The sequence below is a fragment of the Salminus brasiliensis genome, chromosome 7 (assembly GCF_030463535.1).
Source record: "Salminus brasiliensis chromosome 7, fSalBra1.hap2, whole genome shotgun sequence".
In the NCBI taxonomy this organism is placed as follows: domain Eukaryota; kingdom Metazoa; phylum Chordata; class Actinopteri; order Characiformes; family Bryconidae; genus Salminus; species Salminus brasiliensis.
This window is the reverse complement of record NC_132884.1, coordinates 10,195,845-10,219,317: the sequence shown is the minus strand read 5'-3', so window position 1 is coordinate 10,219,317 and position 23,473 is coordinate 10,195,845. Positions and strand designations below refer to the sequence as shown.

The 23,473-nt window shown below is 41.1% G+C and overlaps 3 protein-coding genes across 17 annotated transcripts in view; 2 read left to right on the top strand and 1 right to left on the bottom strand.

Moving 5' to 3' along the window:
• The window catches only part of unc80 (unc-80 homolog (C. elegans)), a 39,588-nt gene extending 25,981 nt beyond the window's left edge, over window positions 1-13,607 (top strand). For 7 of the 13 annotated variants that reach the window (XM_072683780.1, XM_072683779.1, XM_072683782.1 and 4 more), the window contains 26 exons: window positions 33-216; window positions 352-446; window positions 640-729; window positions 821-922; window positions 1,159-1,339; window positions 1,487-1,752; window positions 2,305-2,439; window positions 4,287-4,425; window positions 4,526-4,622; window positions 4,822-4,992; window positions 5,087-5,179; window positions 5,524-5,742; window positions 6,092-6,322; window positions 7,638-7,761; window positions 7,857-7,982; window positions 8,109-8,232; window positions 8,320-8,526; window positions 8,636-8,820; window positions 8,928-9,093; window positions 9,198-9,377; window positions 9,663-9,810; window positions 10,126-10,182; window positions 10,992-11,073; window positions 11,185-11,302; window positions 11,476-11,693; window positions 11,865-13,607. In XM_072683780.1, the coding sequence (XP_072539881.1) occupies window positions 33-216; window positions 352-446; window positions 640-729; window positions 821-922; window positions 1,159-1,339; window positions 1,487-1,752; window positions 2,305-2,439; window positions 4,287-4,425; window positions 4,526-4,622; window positions 4,822-4,992; window positions 5,087-5,179; window positions 5,524-5,742; window positions 6,092-6,322; window positions 7,638-7,761; window positions 7,857-7,982; window positions 8,109-8,232; window positions 8,320-8,526; window positions 8,636-8,820; window positions 8,928-9,093; window positions 9,198-9,377; window positions 9,663-9,810; window positions 10,126-10,182; window positions 10,992-11,073; window positions 11,185-11,302; window positions 11,476-11,693; window positions 11,865-12,206 (4,080 nt within the window). In that variant the 3' untranslated portion in view covers window positions 12,207-13,607. The remainder of the gene's footprint in view (window positions 1-32; window positions 217-351; window positions 447-639; window positions 730-820; window positions 923-1,158; window positions 1,340-1,486; window positions 1,753-2,304; window positions 2,440-4,286; window positions 4,426-4,525; window positions 4,623-4,821; window positions 4,993-5,086; window positions 5,180-5,523; window positions 5,743-6,091; window positions 6,323-7,637; window positions 7,762-7,856; window positions 7,983-8,108; window positions 8,233-8,319; window positions 8,527-8,635; window positions 8,821-8,927; window positions 9,094-9,197; window positions 9,378-9,662; window positions 9,811-10,125; window positions 10,183-10,991; window positions 11,074-11,184; window positions 11,303-11,475; window positions 11,694-11,864) is intronic. The other 6 variants (XM_072683786.1, XM_072683787.1, XM_072683781.1 and 3 more) reach the window with 3 other exon arrangements.
• A 1,377-nt stretch (window positions 13,608-14,984) lies between these two features.
• Window positions 14,985-18,597, bottom strand: LOC140559422 (uncharacterized). Of its 3 annotated transcripts, none has more exons than XR_011979888.1 (4): window positions 18,483-18,597; window positions 17,694-17,837; window positions 17,524-17,611; window positions 14,985-15,619 (listed from the first exon to the last, which is right to left on the bottom strand). XR_011979888.1 is itself a non-coding variant. In XM_072682927.1 (4 exons), exons 1-4 carry the CDS (start codon window positions 18,568-18,570, stop codon window positions 15,059-15,061), a joined length of 831 nt encoding a protein of 276 aa, XP_072539028.1. In that variant the 5' UTR covers window positions 18,571-18,597; the 3' UTR covers window positions 14,985-15,058. The 3 variants fall into 3 exon arrangements, 2 of the variants coding, with proteins under 2 accessions (XP_072539028.1, XP_072539029.1); XM_072682927.1 differs by having other exon boundaries at window positions 17,694-17,787; XM_072682928.1 differs by lacking the exon at window positions 17,694-17,837.
• An 840-nt stretch (window positions 18,598-19,437) lies between these two features.
• Window positions 19,438-23,254, top strand: psmb3 (proteasome 20S subunit beta 3). Its single transcript, XM_072683774.1, has 6 exons — window positions 19,438-19,595; window positions 20,486-20,670; window positions 20,824-20,931; window positions 21,849-22,026; window positions 22,126-22,220; window positions 23,085-23,254. The coding sequence occupies exons 1-6, from the start codon at window positions 19,593-19,595 to the stop codon at window positions 23,131-23,133; spliced, it is 618 nt and encodes a 205-aa protein (XP_072539875.1). The 5' UTR covers window positions 19,438-19,592; the 3' UTR covers window positions 23,134-23,254.
• Window positions 23,255-23,473: the final 219 nt, after the last annotated feature.

Genomic DNA, 23,473 nt, shown 5'->3' with positions numbered 1-23,473 from the left:
CAAATAGCCCCAGAGTTTTCTTTGTTTTCCAGGTGGGTCTGATCATGTATTTTGTGCGGACACCATGCGAGTGGGGCATGGATGCTATCTCAGCTACTTTGACCTTTCTCTGGGAGGTGGTGGGATATGTGGAAGGCCTCTTCTTTAAAGACCTCAAACAGACCATGAAGAAAGAGCAGTGTGAGGTCAAATTGCTGGTCACTGCATCTATGCCAGGTGAAATATTTACTGACTGTACAGGCAAGCACATAGTGTGTTTAGTAACATTGCATACATTGCATGTATGCATATTGGCATGCTGTTTTGACTTGTTAAATACGATGCATTTGTTTGTTCATGTGCTTTGTAAAGGAACAAAGACCCTGGTGGTCCATGGGCAGAATGAGTGTGATATCCCCACACAGTTACCAGTGCATGAGGATACACAGTTTGAAGCCCTGCTAAAGGTAAAAGTGTTAGTTCTTCAGATCATATTCAGAGTTGTTCCTTAAGCTCATGTACATTTGTGTGTTCAACTTGTACACAAAGTATTCTGAGTTTGCAGATAAGTAAAAGACATAGATTGATTATGTAAACTTGTACCTATTGTAACTCGTGCCTACTTTTTAACTACTTTGCCTTCATCATTTGTATTACCAGGAGTGCCTTGAGTTTTTCAATATACCAGAGGCTCGGTCAGCCAACTACTTTCTTATGGACAAACGTTGGAATCTCATCCACTATGCCAAGGTCAGCAGTCCATGTGATAATATTATACATTGTATTATATACATTGTTTCAGTGGTACAGAAGCAAACATATCTGTTTTGTTTGTTCTCAGACATATGTGCGAGACATCTACCCTTTCAGGCGGTCAGTGTCCCCTCAGCTCAACCTTGTCCACATGGCTCCAGAGAAGGGCCAGGAGCTTATTCAGAAACAGGTGCGTCTTTGTGGAACCTTTCAACAGTCTTTGTTTAATGCAGAGTAGACACTAGTGGTAGTTGCGTATTGGCGAAAAAACATTGTTATTTTCAAAGATCTAAAAAAACGATCAACTTAAGATCTTGATTTCAATTCATTATTAGTGTCTAATCACAGCAGCACTATCCTGGTGTATGCTCTGATTCCGAAGTTAGGCTTATGAACTGTACTGAATAGTGTGTTTTCATGTTCCAGGTGTTCTCCAGGAAGCTGGAAGAAGTGGGCCGAGTTCTCTTCCTTATTTCACTTACCCAGCGCATGCCAGCCATGCACAAGCAATCCCATGTCTCTCTGCTTCAGGAAGACCTGCTGCGCTTGCCTTCCTTCCCTCGCACAGCCATTGATGCTGAGTTCACTCTCTTCAATGAGCCTCTGGGTAGGTCTTCTGAGAATCCACTGCATGGATTGCACTTTCATTTGTCTTCACATTTATTTGGAAATGTGGTTTCAACTGTGGTGTGGGGATATGTATATGTACTCTCATGCTAATTAGCATACTTTTTGGTTGGTGGGTGTATTTCAGGGAAAGAGCTCTTTGGTATGGACACCTTGCATAAGGTGTTGTGGATAAAGCTGCTGGAGGAGATGTTTCTGGGCATGCCCAGTGAATATCCTTGGGGAGATGAAATTATGCTGTTTCTGAATGTGTTCAATGGAGCTCTGCTGCTTCACCCAGAAGACAGCGCCCTGCTCAGGCAGTACACTGCCACTGCCATCAACACAGCTGTGCACTTCAACCACCTCTTCTCCCTCAGCGGCTACCAGTGGATTCTCCCTACTATGCTTCAGGTATATGTTACTGCATAACAGCTTTGAAATAGGTACTCTGTATGTCCAAATGTTTGTGGACACCCCTGCTAATAAACTTATTGAGCTACTTTAATTTGCAACCACTGCTGACACATATGTGCAAATGCACACACACACAGCCTGTCTGGAGCAGATAAACATGAATCTACTGGCACTGGGCCTAATGCCGGCATGGGCTAGAGGGGTATAAAACCCCCATCTTTGAGCTGTGGAGCAGTGGAACTGTGTTCTCCTGAGTGATGGTGCTCCATCCAATACTTTTGGGATGTTGGGGATAAGGTGGGGTGGTGATCAGCCAACATCCTCAACCTCACTAACCCGCATGTCGCTGAATGCAATCAAATTCTCACAGCAATGCTCCAAAATCTAGTAGGAAGCCTCCACTGGACAATAGAGACAGTTACTCCTGTAGAGACAGGATAAACCCTTCTTAATACTATTGATTTTGTTAGAACCAATGAATGAATCCATATAGTGTAGGACATGTATGTTGATTATGAAGTATTAGCACATTTCCTTTCTTATCTACAGACCTACGCTGATTATGAGAGTAACCCACTGCTGCGTCGAGGCATTGAGTTCTGCTGCCGGCAGTTTTACATTCTCCACCGCAAGCCCTTCGTCCTGCAGCTGTTTGCCAGTGTGGCACCGTTGCTGGAGTTTACTGTGAGAGCATACAACTTTTATCAATATGTTTTTATGCCTTTTTAACTTGTCATGCCTTTAACTTTTAACCTGTCATGCTCATTATGTTATCAGCAATATATGGACCTGTTCTTAATCATTTTTGCTGACCTTAATATTGCCTATTGTTTACTTGCTTCATTGACATTATACATCACCAACATTTTAGCCTGTCATGCTGTCAATTTTCTTGTCTGCTCTGTTGGAGGATGGGCTTCATGTCATGGCATGTGCGGCCAGACAAGACAGGATGAACACTTGCTGAGATGGAACTAACCATGGTTTTATTAGAACACAGAAGGAGTACAAAACTAGGTGCAAAAAAAACCCAAGGTGCAGCAAACTAATGATCAAAACTAGAACACAAACAGAAGGTGACAAACCAAGTGGTGAACACAACAAACCTGGGACTGAGGGAGCAGGAAGTGACAGGGGATGAGCCGGAATGAACTAAGAATCTACACAAGGAAAGGGGACAAATGAAACCACAAGTCTAGCTTGGGAATCTTGGGGAAATTAGAACTGAAAACTAGAGCCGTGCTCTGAGCAAACGAAAGGGGTAGCTGGGGAACCAGCTGCCTGACTAGATAACAAGGCAAGCCCAACCTGAGTACACCGTGACTGCCTCGTGAGCTGGAGCCACCAAGGAGCATGAGCAGGAAGCGTCGCAACGTAACGTAACTTGCCTCTAGAACCAGGCTAGGAGATAACTAGAACCAGATTAGAACACTCGCCAACATGAACACGCCACTGACGCTCTGAGAATCAATTCACAGCAGTGATTAGCAGTCAGAAAGCTCCTTAAATGCTCCCAGTCCCAGGTGCAACACATGAACATGAATCAAACATAAATGAACCAGAAACAAGGCGGAAGTCCTTATATGGGCCTGTGGGCGACGGGGGAATTAGCTGATGGCAGGATCTTTAGCGAGATCTCAATTGCCTGTCTCACAGTTTAGAAACAGCCATCAGGAGATGGTGTGTAGTACTTAAAAGAGCCTGCAGGAATCTGGAAAAAGCTCTTGTGGACAGATAAGACCAAGATTAGGACCGCCCATGATCCAAAGCATCCCGCATACCACATCTGTGAAACATTGTTTTGGCAAGATAATGTCCTTGCCAGTCACCTGATTTAAATTAATTTAATTATGTGGTCCGTATGCTCAAGAGAACAAGGAACAAGACCCTGAAATAAGCAAGAGCTGAAGATGCACTAGAGGCTTGACAAAGCATTATCAGAAAAGATACTCAACACCTGGTAATATCTATGAATCGCGCTGCGTGCAGGAGATGCATGCAACAAAGTACTAAACGTGACTGCTTTAATGTATCTATCAATGTTCCAATGTCCCAAACATTATGGTGCTAAAATGAGGTGTAAAAAAGTAAACCTAAAAGCCCTTCTAAAATATAACCATCCAATCCAGTTTACCAAGGTGGTAACAAAACTGCAGTTGGATAGGGGACTCCCAGACAGTTTTACTTGACAATGTAAATATAAACATGATCACACAAAAAGGCGCACACTCAGAGATAGCATTACTTACATATAGCCAAAGAGATGCTGCAAAAAAACATTTAAAAATAAGCACCTTGAAAAGAATTTAATATACCCTTTAGGAGTAAAATATTGCATTATTATACTACTATATTATCACTATATCTGTGGCATAAAATCTCAAAATGACAATAATATTGTCTATCACAATTATTTCTGGGACAAAAATTATTTTTGTGACAGGCCTACTTTTAAACTGATGACAATTTGAAAAATATTGATAGCCTTAGTAGAGTCATGCTAATAGTGATCTGCGCTGCCTCTTTTTCAGACCTGCACCAGCACTGGATTGTCTAAAGGTGTGTCTGCCCAGTGTTTGTTTGACCTGCTGGTGTCTCTGGAGGGAGAGACAGCTGATGGTCTGGATGCTTTGGAGCTAGTTAAGGCTGAAAAACCACTTCGCTCTCTGGGTAACAGATGCCCCACCACCCACCTCAGAGTCACTACCCATTTCCAAACCATGTCTTTTTTCCTCTGGTACTAGATCTGAGTTTTCTTTCTTTCCATCAGATTTTTGTTATGGCAATGAGGATCTAGCCTTCTCTATCAGTGAGTCCATCAAGTTGTGTGTGACAGTGGTGGCTTATGCTCCTGAGTCCTACCGAAGGTACACCCTTAAGTTTTGTATACTTGCAATCTGTTTTAATAGACACTGATCATAACATTAAAACCACTGGCAAGTGAAGTGAATAACATTGATTAGACAGCAAGTGAACAGTGAACTTGTGGCATTGGCCTCTATTTAGCAGGAAGGAAAGTTTTAATGTTATGGCTGATCAGTGTATGTTCCTGTTTCCTATTTTAAGTTTACAGATGTTAATGGTTCTGGAAGCACTAGTTCCGTGTTACCTGCAGAAGTTGAAGAGTAATAGTCAGGCCCTGGAGTCAGCCTCTGTGGCCAGAGATGAGATTGCTGCCATAGCTGCTCTGGCTACCTCCTTGCAGGCCCTGCTCTATAGCGTGGAGGCCCTGACACGGTTAGTCCACATTACACAGTACACAAATGATCATATTTAGTTTTGTTAAATTATAGTGATGATTTTGGCATTGGTTTAAACATTTTTTTATCAGGCCAATGACTGCACCTCAGATGAGTCGCTGTGATCAAGGCCATAAAGGAGGAACTACTGCTAACCACACCATGTCTGGAGGGCCAAATACCAGGTCAGAGTCTTATCTGGACACAAAAGCCAAAGAACAGGGTTATCATTGTACCAATCCAGTATTCTACATGCATATTCTTGTTGGTCTACCTATATCAAATTCTGTGCTTCTTTATCATTGTTTTATTTCTGTGTTGATTTGAATTTTAAAAGGTAAAATCCTTAATTATCTAAAATTCTTTCAGTAGTCAGTTGTAACTATAATTTTGGATGTTTTTTGTTAAAATAGAGGCATACTTCAGGGTGTAAATTAACATTTTCTTGGTTAAGAAGTGAATTACATATAAGTATTTTAATGATAATAGATGATACTTATTTTTCTTAAAAAATGCTTTACCTCCACAGAGATAACCTGCACCTAATGGAAGAAGGACAGGGCATGCCACGGGAAGAGCTTGACGAACGGATTGCCCGAGAGGAGTTCCGTCGTCCCCGTGAATCTCTGCTTAACATCTGCACCGAGTTCTACAAGCACTGTGGTCCACGACTCAAAATCCTACAGAACGTGGCTGGAGAACCCAGGGTCACTGCTCTTGAACTTTTGGATATAAAGTCCCATATGAGGTATAAAAAACGAGGAAAAAAGAATTATAGGATATTTTGTATACATATTATACACTGTCACAACTGATTTGTGTTGCTGACATAAGTTGTGAGCTGCTTTAGTCAGACTATCGTTTATTTTCTAAGGAGCAATTAGGTTGTTTAATCTGTTAATAAAAACAACAAAATTAGTAAAAAAAAAAAAGTGTACAACACATAATAAGAAATTATGATCAAAGATCCTGAGATTGAGAAAGTATCCCATCAACAAAATGCTATGTAGCTAAGAAAATTATAATGGCACCATAATAAAAAAATATGTTGTGTAATTAATAATTATTGTCATTTTAAGATTTAGCTTTTTTTCCAGATTGGCAGAAATTGCCCACTCCCTTCTCAAGCTGGCTCCATACGACACTCTAACCATGGAGAGCCGCGGCCTACGTCGCTACATTACAGAGATGCTGCCCATTACCGACTGGTCATCAGAGGCTGTGCGGCCTGCCCTCATCCTCATCCTCAAGCGGCTGGATCGCATGTTCAACAAAATCCACAAGATGCCCACGCTCAGGTGCGCGCGCCCGCAGGCTCTGTACTCCAGGTCTGTCCACTGGCTACTTGCCGGCTTTCCTCTGTTGCTGTTCCTGTCAGTGAACACGCTGGCTTCCTTGCTTCCCCTCGCATTTCTGCGATGTGAGGGTCGCTGGTGTTGTGGTTTGGTGCCGTGTTTTGGTGCCGTGCCCCGTCTTTGCCCGCAGCTTTCTCTGTCAGGCCTGTGGTTGAGTGTGTTTGAAATGCATTCAGGTAAGTATGAGGTGAGTTAATGTGAATGTCTGTATACGTGTATATATAATTGAACAGTTATTATACAGGGCATATGAATTCTTATATACTTATATATACATAAGTTTATATATTATTTTTAGTAGTAGTAGTAGTAATAGTAGTAGTATAACTAAATTAGAATATTTAAGGTCATGAGCAGATTTTGAATTTATTCTAGACTAAGGAGGCAGATGGATTAACAGGAATAATGATTGTATAAATCCATTAAAAAAACATTTTTTTATTAAGTGCATTAAAAATCAGCTTGGTGTCATAATCACTAATTTTCAAAAAGGTATCTGTTTCCACGGCTGCATTAATGGTTAATTAAATCAATGGATCAGTTACATACACATTTATACATGGTACAACTATCAGTACATTTGAATGCCTTGACTACTGTCTGATCACTTCAAATCAAGATAAAAAAGGGGATAGATGAAAATATAGATCAGAAATATCAAGAAATATGAAAAAGCTCATGTAAGACAATGTGAAATAAAATATACACAGATACATATAAAGATAAAGATAAAAGGACAAAAATAAATGCACAAAATAGAAAACATAGAATATATAGAAAATCTAAACTATAATCAAGATCAGTGCTACAACGTGTGTAAAGTGTGAACATTCGGAAACTAAGGTTTACAAAGATTATAACAATTCAATAACATATGTTTATAGTATAGTAAGTAATAGAAAGTGTAATCTGAACTGTCATTAGATGAAGTCTGAGAGCAGTGTTTCCTGATTCTTGGGACCACTGCTCTGCATAGTTTTTACTATTCTCTTTCACAACAGAGCTTGCTCTCTTAGGGAAAAAATGATCAAGCCCTGTCAAGTTACTGAGGCGGTACTCTTTAAGGGGAATTTCCTCAGTACTTTTAATTAGAGCACACAATTAAACACATTCTGTATAGTCTTATATTGTTTTTATTTTAAAAAATGAAAGGGTGCAAATATGAAATGTGAATGTAGTGAAGCCTTTTTATGGTATTCAGTTGAACTTTAAAAAAACACTGCATCTGACATCTCTGAAAGATGAAATGCATTTGAAAAGCAAGTTGTTGCTTTTTCACTTTTTCTAGACGACAGGTGGAGTGGGAGGCAGCCAGCAGTTTGATAGAAGGGATCTGTCTGACTCTCCACCGTCAGCCAATCATCTCCTTCCTTCCTCATCTTCGCTCCCTTATCAACGTCTGCGTTAATCTGGTGAGTTTTGGTGACCTTTGGTGACCAAAGTTTCTTCTATTGTGCTGCAGAACTGGGTGTATGTGTATATAAAATGTCTGTTTTTCTACGTCTAGGTGATGGGTGTGGTTGGACCTTCCAGTGTAGCAGATGGCTTGCCTTTGCTGCATCTAAGTCCATACTTGTCACCTCCTCTTCCCTTCAGCACCGCTGTGGTTCGTTTAGTAGCTATGCAGATACAGGTACAGTAGATGATGCTCCATGTATATAAACATGTTCTTCCTGTGTGCTTTATTCTGGTGACATTAATAGGGTTTTAGTGTTCTACACATTTGGTGAAAATATATTTGGTTTCTTTTTGTCTGTAGGCTTTGAAGGATGACTTCCCACTCAGTCACGTGATCTCTCCCTTTACCAATCAAGAGCGGCGAGAGGGCATGCTACTCAATCTTTTGATTCCATTTGTGCTAACTGTTGGCTCAGGAAGCAAAGGTCAGTGTGCCTTCATTTATTTAAATAAAAGCAACTAAGACTTATTTGTACCCAAAGACAACGTTGCTGTTTTATTTGCCCTCGCAGACAGCCCTCAAATTGAGCAGGCGGAGGTTTTCTTGCTCCTGCAGACAGTCATCAACATCCTCTTGCCTCCGCGCATCATCAGCACCTCACGCAGTAAGAACTTTGTGCTGGACGCTTCCCCGGCACACTGTTCCACCCCTGGAGACACGGGAAAGGACCTGCGTCGAGAAGGCCTGGCAGAGTCCACCAGCCAAGCAGCTTATCTAGGCATGGAAATATGAATCTGAACTATGGTCATATGGGTCATGATGTATTTGTTCTTTATGATATGTGATCATAAGAGCTAACAAGTCATTTCTTCTGTGGCTCTGTGTAGCTTTGAAGGTGGTGCTGGTGTGCTTTGAGAGGCAGTTGGGTAATCAGTGGTACAGACTGAGTCTGCAGGTGAAGGAGATGGCTCTGCGGAAAGTGGGCGGTCTGGCTTTCTGGGACTTCATTGACTTTATAGTGCGCACTCGCATCCCAATCTTCGTGCTTCTGCGCCCTTTCATACAGTGCAAGGTGGGGGAATATTGCAATGGTTCCTTTTCAGTTTCCTGTTCTGTAAGAATCTGAAGATATTAGAGTGAAGCAGAGTCCATGATGATGGGTTTTCCTCCACATCTTAGCTGCTTACCCAGCCTGCGGAGTCTCAAGAGGAGATCACGGCTCGACATCATATTGCTGACCAGCTGGAGAGGCGCTTCATCCCACGCTCGCTGTGCAAGAGCTCCCTGTTTGCGGAGTTCAACAATGAGCTCAAGATCCTTAAAGAGGCTGTACACAGTGGCTCTGGTCAGGATGTGTATTCTAGTGGTTTACAGACAAAAACAGATTCACTGATGGATCTAAATATATCTGTATTTTAATAACGGCTCATTCTCTGTCCCATTTTTCAGCTTACCAGGGGAAGACGTCCATCAGTACGGTGGGCACGTCTACATCAGCTTACAGGCTAAGTCTGGCCACGATGTCTCGCTCTAACACAGGCACAGGAACAGTGTGGGAGCAGGACAGTCAGCCCTCCCGGCAGCCCTCACAGGATACACTCAGCCGCACTGATGAAGAGGAGGAGGAAAGTAAAGTCAATCCTCTTGCCTCTTTTGTTATTGTACATTGAGTATTAAAATGTGTGCCAATAATGGCCTGATTAAACAAACAGTAGTTTTATTATTTAATCACTGCCAGTATTGAAACAGTAGCACCCCTCACATGAAAGACCTCACCTATCACTTGTAAAATGTCCACTGTGTTCTGTATTTCTACCCCTAGTCTTTCATTGGAAACTCACAATTGGTACACTTTTGTTCACTATTGTAGAGTGCATTGCATGTTTGAACAAAGTCCTTTCCTTTTCTTCATAGATGACTCCATAAGCATCCCCAGTGTGGTAAGTGAGCATGAGGCTTTCTTCCCAAGTCTCATTACCCAGCGTCGATTCTCCAGCCATGCCACAGGGTCCTCTTCTGCCCAACCAGAGCCAAGCCTGAGCACCATGCTTCCTAGCCACAGGTAAATCAGCTTCTAGTTCTGGTTCTAATGCTAATTTGAACTGTGAAGTACAAACCAAAACGACAATCATGATAATACGAACTCCTTTGCTTGAGTCCCGCATACATCTCCTTGAGTCACTTGATAGAATTTTCTATTTCCTCCATAGATCCACAGTTTTGCTGGAGGCCACCGCGTTATATTTTGTTCTGCAACTTTTACTACCTACCTAAATAATATAACCATGTCTTTCCTTTAAAAGAGGGGTGAGCGTCAGCTGTGGCTTGCATGCAACTTTAGTCTTTCCCCTAACCTTGTTTCCTGCCCACTTTGCAGCGAACCCAATGTGCTAGATGAGTCCCAGGGGCTGCTGGAGGAGGGTAACCTCTCACGGTACAGTGTCACGGCCCTGTGTTTGCGGTGTCTCACTGTGTGTGTGCCGGGGCTGGGCCTGCCTTCCCTACTCATCACATTCACTGACTTCTCACAATGGATACACACTCTCTCCCTGTCTTTCTCTTATTGTCCCCTCTTTTCTGCTCTCTCTGTCTTGCTGTTCTTCGGTTCTTGTTCTTTTGTCTACTTTTTGTCTCTTGATCCACCATGTTCTTTCCCTCTTCGTCGCTCTCTCTATATCTCTCTTTCTCTCTCTGGTATTTACACTAATGCCCCTCTATTGTCACTGTGTGGTAGTCATGCCATTTCCAGTGAGCCTCATGGTGCCATGGTGTCCATTCATGTTTCAGGCTTTTTTCACTGCTCAAATTGGAGTTCCTCGCTGGGGTGCCAATCTGTGGGGCTCAGGAGTATGGTCTGGAAGGTGTAGATTAGAAATTTGATGCAATATTGGGCTGTAGTACAGAATCAAATATGTTACACATTTTCTACACTGATATAAAACAACTGAAATTCTATGAATAGGTGCAAGACCCTACCAACACCAACTCCTGTAAATCCCCTGTGGTGTTGTGAATGACATTGCAGGTTTCTGACTTGCGATTCATGCTTCACAATTTGTCTTTGTCGCTGTGTTTGATTAGTGACGAGCCTTGGGACTGTTGGGGAATTTGTGGGGTAGATACACTACCTCTAAACTCTCCTGTTTGTGGAGAATTGAGCAGGGATTGTGTTTAGCACTCTTACATGCACCATATGCACTCATCTTCTGCGCTCTGTGTCTGCTCCCTGACCTTGTTCTGCAGGGTTGCAAGCGTCCAGAGTGAGCCTGGCCATCAAAATCTCTTGCTTCAGCCACCTCTTGGTCGTAAAAGAGGCCTTAGGCAGGTAGGACATCCAGGCCATTAGCATTTATTTCCTTAATTGAATTTAATGTACAATTGTCTTTTCTGTAGTACAGTACAATAAACGGGGGGGTGTGGGGGGATTGTCTTGTAGCTTCGTCGGCCACTGTTATCTATTCCGAGGGTGCAAGATGAATCCCGTAGCCGACAGGGTGCCAGGCTCTCCACAACACGCAGGAGTATTCAGCCCAAGAACAAAGCAATCGACAGAGGTACCAAAGAAACCTGGTTAACACACATTTCTGTACATTTAGACTATTTGTCAATATTAAGTGTTACCATTTAAAATTCCTTTTTAAAAGAATTTTACACATGCTTATAGATTTTCTTGGTACATTATGATGTTTTTCTTTTATTATTTCCGTCTTGATACATCTCTCCTTAGTACACACTGACCAGAAAAGATCAGTCACTTTCACTGAGACTCAGCAGGAACCTTCTGGGAAGTCTCCATCTGCTACGCCCACACCTACACTCAGCACAGTCCTGCCTGGTGTAACTGAAGTCAGGAGATTAAGCCATGGCAGGGCTTCACCTTTAACCACTTCTGAGACTCCATCGCCCACCATTAAAGCTGACCAGTACAGCCCAGGGCGGCCACAGGTGGGTATTAGCTTTAGCACCAAATGCTAGACCATATTATATCTTATAGAGCTGCTGCTGTGGACTTAACCCCGAAGATGTCTGACTTCACAGCAGTGCTCCAAAAGCCAGTCGAAAGCCTTTCTTGGACAAAATTCATTATCTTCTACGCCATCTTCTCTACCTCTCCAGGCCTCACCTCTGGCCAAGGGTATAGAAAAGCGAGAGCAGGGCAGTGTTAGAAGTGGCCTGTCTCCTACGCCCTCCTCTGCTCCAGTATCCAGATCCTGCTCTCCCCTCCCTCCTCCACTTCCAGTCCTGAGCACCCCTGTTCGGCTGGCTGCGTCACAGATTCGGGAGAGCCCGGAAGATGAAGAAACATCGGGGCTTCTGCAGAACACAGATACCTCACTCCAGACGGGTGAGGAGCAGGGCACAGAGAACCCTCTGCTCACCTCTCTGCTTTCACCTCACTCTCTCTCCCCTCTGCCCCTTTCTCCTGTAGACCTGGACCTGGATGAGTCCCATGTGTAAACGCCTCAAAGCCATAGCTCTTTAATCATTAAACAAACAAACATGCAAAAAAAACCCTATCATCTAGCAGGCCATGATAGGGAAAATTACTCATGGGACATGTAAAAGTAAATGTTGTTCTATAGTTCTATATACTGAATGTACAGTACTGTGAAAAAGCTTTAGGCACGTAAAATTTAGAAAGAAAAAGGGCAGTGTAAGTGTCATTTGCTCAGTATAACACTACTATAAGAATGCATACAAATAACATTCATACAAAAAGCACTGGTTTTACCTGTGCTATTTTGTATACTCTTATTGCCGGGATAGATGTTTTTATTTATGTGCTTAGGCGCCTAAAACCTCTGTACTGCACAGTACTGTATTTATAATGCAACGGTCAGCAATTCAGGACTTGCACCTTTCTATGGTCATGCCTTGACCCAGCCTCATTTAAGATAATGCAAGGGAATTAAATTGTTTATGTAGTGTTTCTGTGATCATGTATTAAGCTCCATCTGTCGGACCTCAGACAAAGCTATTTTTAACCCATAGACAGAATGATGGTCCACGTGTACACCTTTAATAAAAAAAGTTGATATAATTCAGCATGCTTTAAATATTCACATTGCACTGTGAGTCTAAAACATAGCAGAGTGTTGTTCAGTTAATAAATATTATAATAATCTTTTTGCTTTGATTTAGCCTAAATCTTTCATGCTATATGTCAATAAAGTATTTAATTACATAAAATATATTAAGTAGTAATGTTATGAATTAAAGTTCATTCAAAAGGATTGTACTCATTATTTATTTTGCACATTACGTATTAAAATAGTTCTGAAATCTGAAATATTAATATTCATGTTTGTTTTCAAAAATCAAAAATCCAGATTAAGCCTAGTATTTTATTAAGCAGAGAGAGACTCCACTAACAGTATAATTGAACACAAGACTTTAGGCTTCATTCATAAACGTGTCCAACTGAACACTTTGAAGCAGATTTCTCAGCCAAATGTTCACCCTTCAAATGTCCATGTTAGTGCTGTGAAAGTGTGTATTTGTTGCAGAATCCACTTGCTAGCTATACATTATAGACTACAGAAGTTATTTTATTGAATAAATTAATTTGAGATTACGCTGGCTGATAAATCAAAATTGTTGTACACATGGCCAAAGAAGAAGCATATTATATAAGAGCTTATAAAGAAACCAAATTATATTATTAAACATAATAGCATAATGTAATAGCTTAAGCTAGCTAGGTGTCTGAGGGATTGAGAGATTGTCAGTATATGTTAGAGTTTGTGTAACTTCAAATATGCAGTGTTCTGTGGGTCTGCTGTTTTTCTTGTAATGTGCTGCTATTTGTTGGACTTGTGCAATAATAAAATATGTAATCCAATTAATACCTGGAAACAACATCAGTGCTGTTTTTGATAGTAACAGATTTCTTAACTCGTTTGTACTAAATATGTTTCATTCAGTTGTTGGAGCATTCTAGCAAGGCTTACATAATTTCATGTTACAATGATGGTGATAGGAACCAGAGGGTACAAAACAAATATGTGTTTAATATGTAATGCTGATAATGGCATAATGTGGAAGGTGTGACATTGTTTTCTATAAAGTTGCCTGCATGCAATATGAATGTGTGTGTGTGTGTGTGTATATATATACATACAAAACTGAAGAAAGGTCTTTAAAATCATTTGTAAAATGTAATCAATAAAGTGAGAAAAAGATAGGACACCCCCACATTTATTGCTACTTCAAATACCTAAAATTAGAATCAGGACATTAGCTGCAGATGATTAGAACATCATTAGAGAGGACTTTGGAGGAGACCCATTTACACCCAAGACATTTAGTTGGGTTTGCTCTTGATTGGTAAAGTAACTGTTATTACCATGGTGAGATCCAAAGCTCTAAAGGAAGGGGGTTAAAAAAAATCTCTGTTGATGTCGCAGTACAAAAGATTTCACAAGTATGATTTTTATGAGGGGTGTGCAGGAAGGAAGAAGGAAACCCTTGCTGTCAAAAAAAAAATAGAGCAAGACTAAGGTTTGTCAAAGAACACCCAGATCGAGACAGGACATCTAGAACAATGTGCTTTTGTCAGATTGAATTGTTTTGGCACAGTAACGCGGGACATGTTTGACATAAACTAAACACAACGTCGAGGCACAAGAACCCATACCACTATGAAGCATGGAGATGTGCATGTCATGGTTTAGGGCTGCTTTGCTGCAGAGGGACCTGGAGAGCTCTCGAGCACTATTCACTATTAATTCCTTATTGTATTATTGTACCTTGTGTATTGTGCTTGAGGAAAATGGGACATAGACATAAACACTGAAGCGGAAACATCACACAGCTGAAGGAATTCTGCATGCAGGAGTGGGATAAATTTTCTCTCAGTCGACGTTAGAGAGTGGTACACAGTTATAGGAAATTACTTAAACTGAGATTTAAGCCAAAATCAGGCATTCATTCAGGCACTTGGCATAATATAGTTATTGACATGCACAAACTATGCACCTGAATTTGTGTTTTGGACCAATCTTCAGCTGTCTAGTTTCTATCGCCACCATAATAAGTAGTCTGACTCTTAAGGTTGTTTAGAAAGGCACAAACCCAACCACTGAATGAAGTTCTCAGCCATTTTATAATGCAGACTTTGAAAAAAATTGGTAGAATTGTTTGACATTTCAAGACCTTAATATCTAGTAGTGCTGCTAGCCTACTTTCCTGACATAACTCAGATTTCAGATTTCAGCGAAGACATTGACGACAAGGTAAAAAACAGAGCAACGTTTATTAGTAGAAAGCAAACAGTTCTTGTGGTGTGAACAAGGGCCACTCTATGCATTTTACTTTTTGGCCACAAAGGCCTCCAGGAGCTTAAAAAGCCTGTCTTCCCTTGCTGCCGCTTCTCTATCTCTCCGCTCCTCCCTTTCTCTGTATTCCTTCTCCCTCCTTTCCTCTCTGGCCAGCAGCTCCCTCTCCCATCGCTCCTGTCTCTCGACCAATTCTTGCTCCCTCCTCCTCTCTCTTCCCAGTGCCTGTTTCTCTCTCTCTTCCTCTCTCTCCACTGCCCGTCTCTCCCTGTCCTCTTCTCTCTCTGTTGCCCGTCTCTCCTTTTCCGCCTCCCTCTCAGCCTGTCGCCTCTCTCGCTCGTCTTGCCTCCTTTCCAGCTCATGCAGAGCCATCAGCCAGAACTGCTCCTTTCTCCTCTTGATGGGGGGAGCTTCCTGAGCTGACGAGGACACCATAACAGATGAACCAAAGGGGGTGGAGGCGCTGGATGGACTTGTCAGAATGGAAGGAGTGACTGTGATCTCATCACCTAGAGCCTGATCCATGATTGCATACCACTTCCATGGAGCGGTGGATGTGTCTCCTCCTCCCAACAAGGAAAGGCTTTTAATGTCCTGTAACAATGAGCGCGTAATAATGCATCATTATAACAAAAAGCATATCATGGAATTAGTGCTGGACAGTTTCACATTCGCTATGTTATCCTACGTTCCACGTTTCTTACATGCCGTTATGCAACAAAAAACTACAGAACTTTACCGCTGCATAACTGAGATGCATCACAAACAGCACAAACGCTTTTGTGTTGCTAGTGACAGTAAGCCAGCACACACACTCGTAAAGGTCCTCTGGGTTTTTTTGAGTCTCTCACGCACCTCAACCACAATCAGTAAACTACAAAACTGAGCTTTAACTCACTCTCTGCTTAATGTCTCACTCTCTCTTAACGCGCACACTCACACAGGGCACCAAGCACTTTCTGAATTCGCTACAATAATGTCAAGGCTTTCTGAGGTTAAACTGAATTAAACACATTTTTGCTTTCTTTCTAAAGTTCTAACATTTATTACTATTACTCTGTTTCACACACGGAAAATGCAATATGCACCTTTGTTGTTAAATGTGTATTTATAGTGTATGTGTATTAGTAGTAAAGTAAGCCACTGCTGGCCTACAAAGACATGCCTACTGTTTCAAATAGGATTCTAGTCAATTTTCACAGCAAAAATAAATAATATATGAATAAACTAAAATGCTGTGCTGTTCCGTGAAACTGCTAAAATCTTAAATAACATGATACACATTTTTGGTTCATACCGTCCAACCCTAAAAGAAATAAAATTGGGAACTCTACTGACTTTTCTCAATTTTAGCACAAATCAGTCTTCGAGATCTAAACAATCTCACAAGCTCAGAGTGGTTTGAAATAGTTCATGTAAAGAAACTTTTTTACAGATCTTTTCAGTGGTGGCGATAGAAACCAGGGATAGTTTTCATCCACCACACAAATTTTGTTTACTCTCCAAAACCGCTAGTGAAACAACACATCTCCAGATTTTATATGTTTTTTTATATTTTTTCATGTTGAAGGTGGAAACATTGTGATAAATCTGAACAAAATACTGTTTTTTTGAAGTCTACTTAGCCTGACAGCTCCCTGTGTGTACCTTACGGAGTTAGAATCATGCTGCTGTAAATCAAAATGCAGAAATCTGAATTTAAATGCAATTACTTTAAATGTGTATCACATTACCTGAAATGAAATTTGGCTTGTAAATCTAAAACTGAATGTTATGCTTGAAAATCATTTCACTGCCAAGCAGCATTTTGTTTGTCTATTCAAATACCATCCTTGTAACAGTCAGGCTTGAAGCTGTTGAACACAGTATCTCTCCACTATGAAATGGATGCCTTAAAGGGCCATGTTTTATTCACACCAACTTTATTTACTTTATTTAAGTTATGTATGCCATTCTCACAACATGTGAAGAAGTGTGCTGATTCTGTGCTGGTCTGATTTTGCCTGAAAGTTACACAGAACTTAACTCTTAACACATTTTAGAAAGGGCTTTAAACACTGAAATTTCAAACATTCAATCATACATCTTCAAGTGTGAAAGTCGGTTTCATATTTTAGATGCTTAACAATTATAACATTCAGTTTAGTATTTCATTTTAGACAGTATTCTAGGTAATTTCTCAAATTCACACTTATTTCAACTTTAATGGTGTGGATTCTACTTCAATATGAGGCAGCATAGTTGTAATCATGCAATAACATTTTAAGGTGATTAACCTCCACCAGATTTTGCAGACATTTTGTGAAAAAATATGTTTTGTGAAACAACTGTGTGCAAATGTGTGTGCAAAACTCCTAATTCCTAACTCCTGTTCTTAAATGCCCACCCAGAGCAGGGGTCTCAAAGGGTCTCAAAGGGTAGAGTTAAGAACAACTGGAATAGGTCAACACACCCAGCTACCGCATGACAGTACATCTATATACGTTAAGTGACCTCACCTTATATTTCTGTCTTAGATTCTCCCACTTCTTCTTCACCCATGCTGGCGCCACCTTCCCCTCCAGCTCTTTCTCCTTGACAAACTGCCTGCGGAGTCAGAAATCAGCATTTCAGATCACATCTCAATCAACTAAGCAAACTTTTCCTCACCTACCCCAGAGTCACTCACTCGAAAGCTCTCAAGGCTGTATTCCTCTTCCCCGTGAATAAGTTCCTATTGCTGACCCGCCACACAATAAGGTCTGCTGTGTTGGCATCAGTCCCTAAAAGCAGACTTCATCCATCAGACATTTTCTGTGCACCTGCACCTGCACTTTCCACCACAACAGTAAGAGGTTCAGCATCCGTGAACCTAAACGTGTGCTAGTTTTTACAAGTACAGCAGTAACTGCTGTGATTATACAGTTGTATACACGTGGCCATTATACACAAAAGCCTATTTCTAATTTTCCGGTCCACCTTAAGCAGATAACTGACAGGTTGAAGCCTGCAGGGCCGCGGAGTGAGTCTAATGCACCATTTAAGGTGGAAGAATGAGAGCAGTTAGACACACTGTCCTTCACTCCGCATCTGATGTAGCTGCTTCTACTGGAGGACGTGGGTTTGGTTCAGGTCTTCATCCAGACACACAGCAGTCAGTGGTCGAGCTACACCACCTATATCAGCTACATATCTATATATAGTTAACGATGGTTTACTGCCTTACACGTATTTCTCAAACATTTCTAGAAACGCTTCTCCTCTGCATCTCCTGAACACGGCATGAGGACATTTTTATCATACTGAGGGAAAGCCTGGCCACTAAGTTCCGAATTTAGGGATTTAGAGCCAGTGCGCCGAGCTGTGCAGCACTTTGGCGCACGCTGCTGCCTTCGAGTCTACTTATAAACTAGTCGTGACTAGTACTTTATAACCAATACTCGAATCACCGCAAACCAGGCGAGGGGGAAACACCTACATTTAAAATGTCCAATTGTTCCAACCTCTAGTGTTACTTCTACCTCGCTCTCCATTTCTGTTTTTGTTTGTATGCTTTTCTTTCTCATTTCTCTTCTGCCAGCAGACGGCGACGCCCATCATCGCCCTCTAGCGGCTGAGATGCGGACCGCAGAACTCGGCCAATGACAAACTACCCAAAAAAACAGTGGATGATGAATTTATAGAAATATTATAAGAGCATCTATTTAATAATTATAATATATTATAACTTATTTTAATGAAATAACTTTTTAGATCGTGTCCTCAAAACCTTAAGCGGGATTTCCTAATTTTATGTGCAGTATCACAAAAGCCAAAGTAGTGTTCTTAATGTAAACACCATTTCAATTGTCAGTTTGTGTATAAATTGGTCTGCATTCATATTCCTAAAATATTTTTGAAATAAAATGATTTTCCAACCTGAATTCCTTTGTTTTGCCTGATAAGTCATGAATTCCTCGTTAAATCTGTAAATCTGTAGAAAATTATCAGAGTTTAGTTTGCAAGAGACATACTTTACCAAAGCAGTGCAATATCTCAAAAGGCTCACCGCTCACTGTAGATCTATCTCATTTACTGGTCAGTGGATTGTTTTTAATGCAGAATGCTTTTTTATATGTATTTTGAGCTCCACATGACCAAGATTATCCTAATATATTGAAAGAAAAAAATAGATTTGGGTTACCTGGGGCTTCAACATAACTGCTCCTGCGCCCAAACAGTGCATTATATGACTAATAAAAAGGAATTTGAGATTCATTCATGTATTCACAATTCGTGAGCCATAGGGAGTCGTGAGCCACTTGAGGTGCAGCCAGTCTTCTCTCGTTCTGTGTTTCATTGATCTGTTAGCCATGTGTACCGCGTGTTAGCCAGCTCTGCAGGCGATCCAGTGAGCTACAGATCAGGCACACGCAAAGCAGGAAAAGAGCGGAAGTGAGGAAGCTGGGGAGGCGGGACGGAGGCGCTAAGAGAAATTGTGTAGTCACTGTGTGCGAGTGGCACAAAACACAAGGAATATTATTTACGTTATATTAGTTTATATGCGAAATATTTCTGTGGTTTGATTACTTCCTTCATCACTGCCACCATGGTAAGATATTCTTTTTACCTTTTGTTTGTACGTAAGAGCACAAACTGCCCCGGTGCGTGTCTGCCCGACTCGTTCAGTCAGTGCTAGCTAGCTAGCTTAGGTTAGCAGCTAGGGCTAACCTGCAGTATCATGCTCACCAGCCAGAAAGACACTAAACAGCTTTTTACTATTTGTCTCCAACATTGGGAGTTAAAGTGGTTATTTTCACATCGCTGCCAGTGTTGCAGTAAAGCTACAGCTTTTACAGCTTATATAGCTAAGGTTACTAAACTAACTGATATCACGCCTGTTAATAAAGACGCCTGTTTTGAAAACGAAAGCGTTAGATTAGCTAGCTGGCTAGCTAACGGACTACCTGTTAGCTGGCTAGCACTAGCTGATTCTGGCTGTTTGCTGCGGGGTTTAGCTACTTAAGTTAAGTTTCTCCAAAATGCTGATGGCTCGAGTGGGTAATTAAAGTGAACAGAAGGCCAAAGTTTAGTTTGATCTGTATAAACTGCGGGGGATGGCTAGTATTCCTCTCTCTTGCACTACCATAATAACACCAACTGCTGTTTTGTTCATTAATGTCTTTTACATGTGTAGATAGAGCCAGTCCGACAACACAAGTGTGTCTGTGTGTGTCTGTGTGTGTCTGTGTGTGTGTGTGTTTTCTGTAGCTATATATTATACTGCTGAGAGTAACCTGAGCATTTCAGTGCATAAATGTCCTGACGTGACATGACCACAAGTTTTTGACAGGATTTAAACTAGCTAGATGATTTGCATTATAATCTGTAATAAACTCCATTTCCTAATCTTGTGAACTCTACTATGGTGTTGTATTATGGTTTTTAAATCTGTCCACCAGTTGTCCTCAGTAACTCACTGTGAATCCTAAACCTTTGCAGTCTATTATGTCATACAATGGAGGGGCCGTCATGGCAATGCGAGGGAAGAACTGTGTTGCTATAGCATCAGACCGGAGGTTTGGTGTCCAGGCACAGATGGTTACCACTGACTTTCAGAAGATCTTCCCCATGGGTGACAGACTCTACATTGGTCTGGCAGGGCTGGCCACAGATGTGCAGACAGTGTAAGTTCAGTGTGAATTCACCCATTCTTGTACTTACTGTTTAAATGGCAGGACAATGTAAGCGCCCCCCCCCCCCTTTTCTTTCTAAATAATGCAGCATGGAAGTGAAGTTATTTCATAATTTTTTTCATGTTTCTTTTTGCCCTTTGTCAGATCCCAACGGCTCAAATTTCGCCTCAATCTGTATGAACTAAAGGAGGGTCGGCAGATCAAGCCTAAGACCTTCATGAGCATGGTGTCCAATCTGCTGTATGAGCGGAGGTAAGCGTGAGTCATGTATCGTAGACATGAATTTACTGAGCCTGTCTTAAAGCAAAATAAAAATTTTACTTGTTCTTAAAGGCTTAAACTGAGGTTACACAATGATTTTTTTTTTTTTTTTACCCCGATTTCATCCTTGATTTTCAGTCTGGTTGAGTCTGTGCTGGCTGGCTCTAATATGCAGATTATTTTGGAAGTCTGAGGCAACGGTTTGGGGTACAAGTAGTGTGTGAGGGCTACTGAGTATATCAAACATATTCAGTTTTTTCAACCCGACTCTTAAGTGTAATCTGGTAGTGTATGCTGGTCAGTGACTGCAGTTTTTGGGCAGTTATTAGGCAGTGTCTTATTTTAATTTTATGTTCCACCTTAAATGATGCAGCCACTACATTCTGGCACTAGTACGTGTATACAGCACAATTTAAGGTTTACCAGATATTTTTATAAGAAGCCAACATCTGCATTGTGCGTTGGGTAGCCTCCAATATGTGCTGTGATATTCGCCTCACCTCCCTCTGCAGTTTGTACTGAGCATGCAGTCTTCTCACCCATGACTTCACCCAAAGGGCTTCCGTTTTGGGCCAGTACAAATGGCCGTCCGCATCTGCTTTTCAGAGGCAATCCAAGTTCAGTCCAGCAACAGGTTTAAGGTTTGTAGTGAGTGATCTCTAGTGGTTTAGTGTGCAAAACAACTAGATTTGGTCAGTGTGAGATCTCCAACCTTTTTATAATCTGCTACGGCGAAAGTCAAATAGTGTATCTTTTAAGGATTTAAATGATTTAGTTACTTTATTGTAAGTAAGGAACCTTTCTGTGGAATTACTTTGTTAGCACTCTCTGATTAAAAACTTTTTAGCACATTAGGTAAATGCTTCTATATGAAAACCATACAATGAACACTGGCTCTCCTGTTTTAGGTTTGGACCATACTACATTGAGCCTGTAATTGCTGGTCTGGACCCAAAAACCTTTGAGCCTTTTATCTGCTCACTGGACCTGATTGGATGCCCCATGGTGACAGAAGACTTTGTGGTCAGCGGCACTTGCGCAGAGCAGATGTACGGCATGTGTGAGTCACTATGGGAACCCGACTTGGTGAGTGAGTCGTGCCAGTGTGATTGATTATTAATATTAAATCTCTGTTCTTGCTCTTTGTTTCTGATGTGCTCTTTGCTGGTGATTTGTTGTATTTAGGAGCCAGAGGACCTGTTTGAAACCATTTCACAGGCAATGCTGAATGCTGTAGATAGAGATGCTGTTTCTGGCATGGGAGTCATAGTCCACCTCATGTGAGTATGCTATACTTTAGGCCTGTCATGATAATTGCGTTATCGTACGATATACGGACATGACTTTGATCATTTTTGCTGACAATATTGCCCATTGTGTGTATACACTTGCGTGTATTATAGCCAGTCACGCTGTTCTGTTCCCTCTGTTCCCTGCTTTCTGTCAGAGGTGAGCTTGAGTCCGTGAGCAGACAGCATCATTTATTGTCATCAATAATGGTGCCTCTATACACCCAGAGGAACCCCCCCCTCCCCCATATGCACCAGATTACCTGTAAAGGCTGTGGAACCAGTGTGGAATACAGTTTTACCGCTGCTGTACTCTCACACTGTTTACTCAAGCCATACACAGACATTTGTAGCTTGTATTCCAACGCATAACAAACTGAAATCGCCTTGCGATGCATGTGTTGCGGCCGCTGTGAAACAAGTGTCATGGAAAGGTTCCAAGTCATGCAGCTGAACCTGACCTTTCCCCACAGCAGAGTAAAGACCTCTCGTTTGTTGATCTAAAACATGATTTGATCTGTAATTCAAAACCTTGATCTGTTCTGACAATAATATTGTTTATTGCAATTATTTCCAGAACAACTTGATCCAAAAAAAGTTATGACAGGCTTATTATACACAGTTTTTTGGAAGCATATGTTAGTCTAACTCCGCTGGGTTTCTCAAGCATCTAGGCACGATTGGAGTTATTATTATTATTATCAATAATAATAATAATAATAAATGGTTGAGTACCAGTTGATGTGTGAAATATATGCCTGTTTTTAGTATTTAACACATCTTCACTTTATTTTATTTTATTCAAAACATAACTGTTGCATCTGTTATTTAACTGTTTTTGGTTTCTATTTCCAGTGAGAAAGATAAGATCACCACACGAACCCTGAAGGCCAGAATGGACTAAAGAAAACTGCTGCTGCTCTTCCTCTACTGCATCCTCTTTTTGTACTGCAATAAAATAGTCTCTCGCCCCCAAAAAGTTGTTCTTTTAAGCACACTGTTCAATAAATTGATGCAGTGATTCATATTGTATTCATACTGTTTTTGTTTTCTTCCCTACATCTGTAATTTTTAACATCAACATAGAGCACCATTATGACAGTGCAGATGATGCACTGTTTCCGATTAGCAAGATGAGCCGATCAGCCTGACTACTGCGTAGTGTTATATATGTTGGTCCATAATTTGGACTCTTGTTCTCGTCTTCCTCTTGACAGTAACCCATAGATTCTCTATGAGGTTCA

Excerpts from the sequence above, each read along its gene's own strand:
- LOC140559422 (XM_072682927.1), bottom strand. The coding sequence starts at position 18,570 with ATGAGAAAGAAAAGCATACAAACAAAAACAGAAATGGAGAGCGAGGTA. Across the intron at positions 17,612-17,693 it reads ACAGCCTTGAGAGCTTTCGA|GCAGTTTGTCAAGGAGAAAG; the intron begins GTGAGTGACTCT and ends CTGACTCCGCAG. Across the intron at positions 15,620-17,523 it reads ATCTAAGACAGAAATATAAG|GACATTAAAAGCCTTTCCTT; the intron begins GTGAGGTCACTT and ends TCATTGTTACAG.
- psmb3 (XM_072683774.1), top strand. Across the intron at positions 20,671-20,823 it reads GCCACAGATGTGCAGACAGT|ATCCCAACGGCTCAAATTTC; the intron begins GTAAGTTCAGTG and ends GCCCTTTGTCAG. Across the intron at positions 20,932-21,848 it reads AATCTGCTGTATGAGCGGAG|GTTTGGACCATACTACATTG; the intron begins GTAAGCGTGAGT and ends CTCCTGTTTTAG.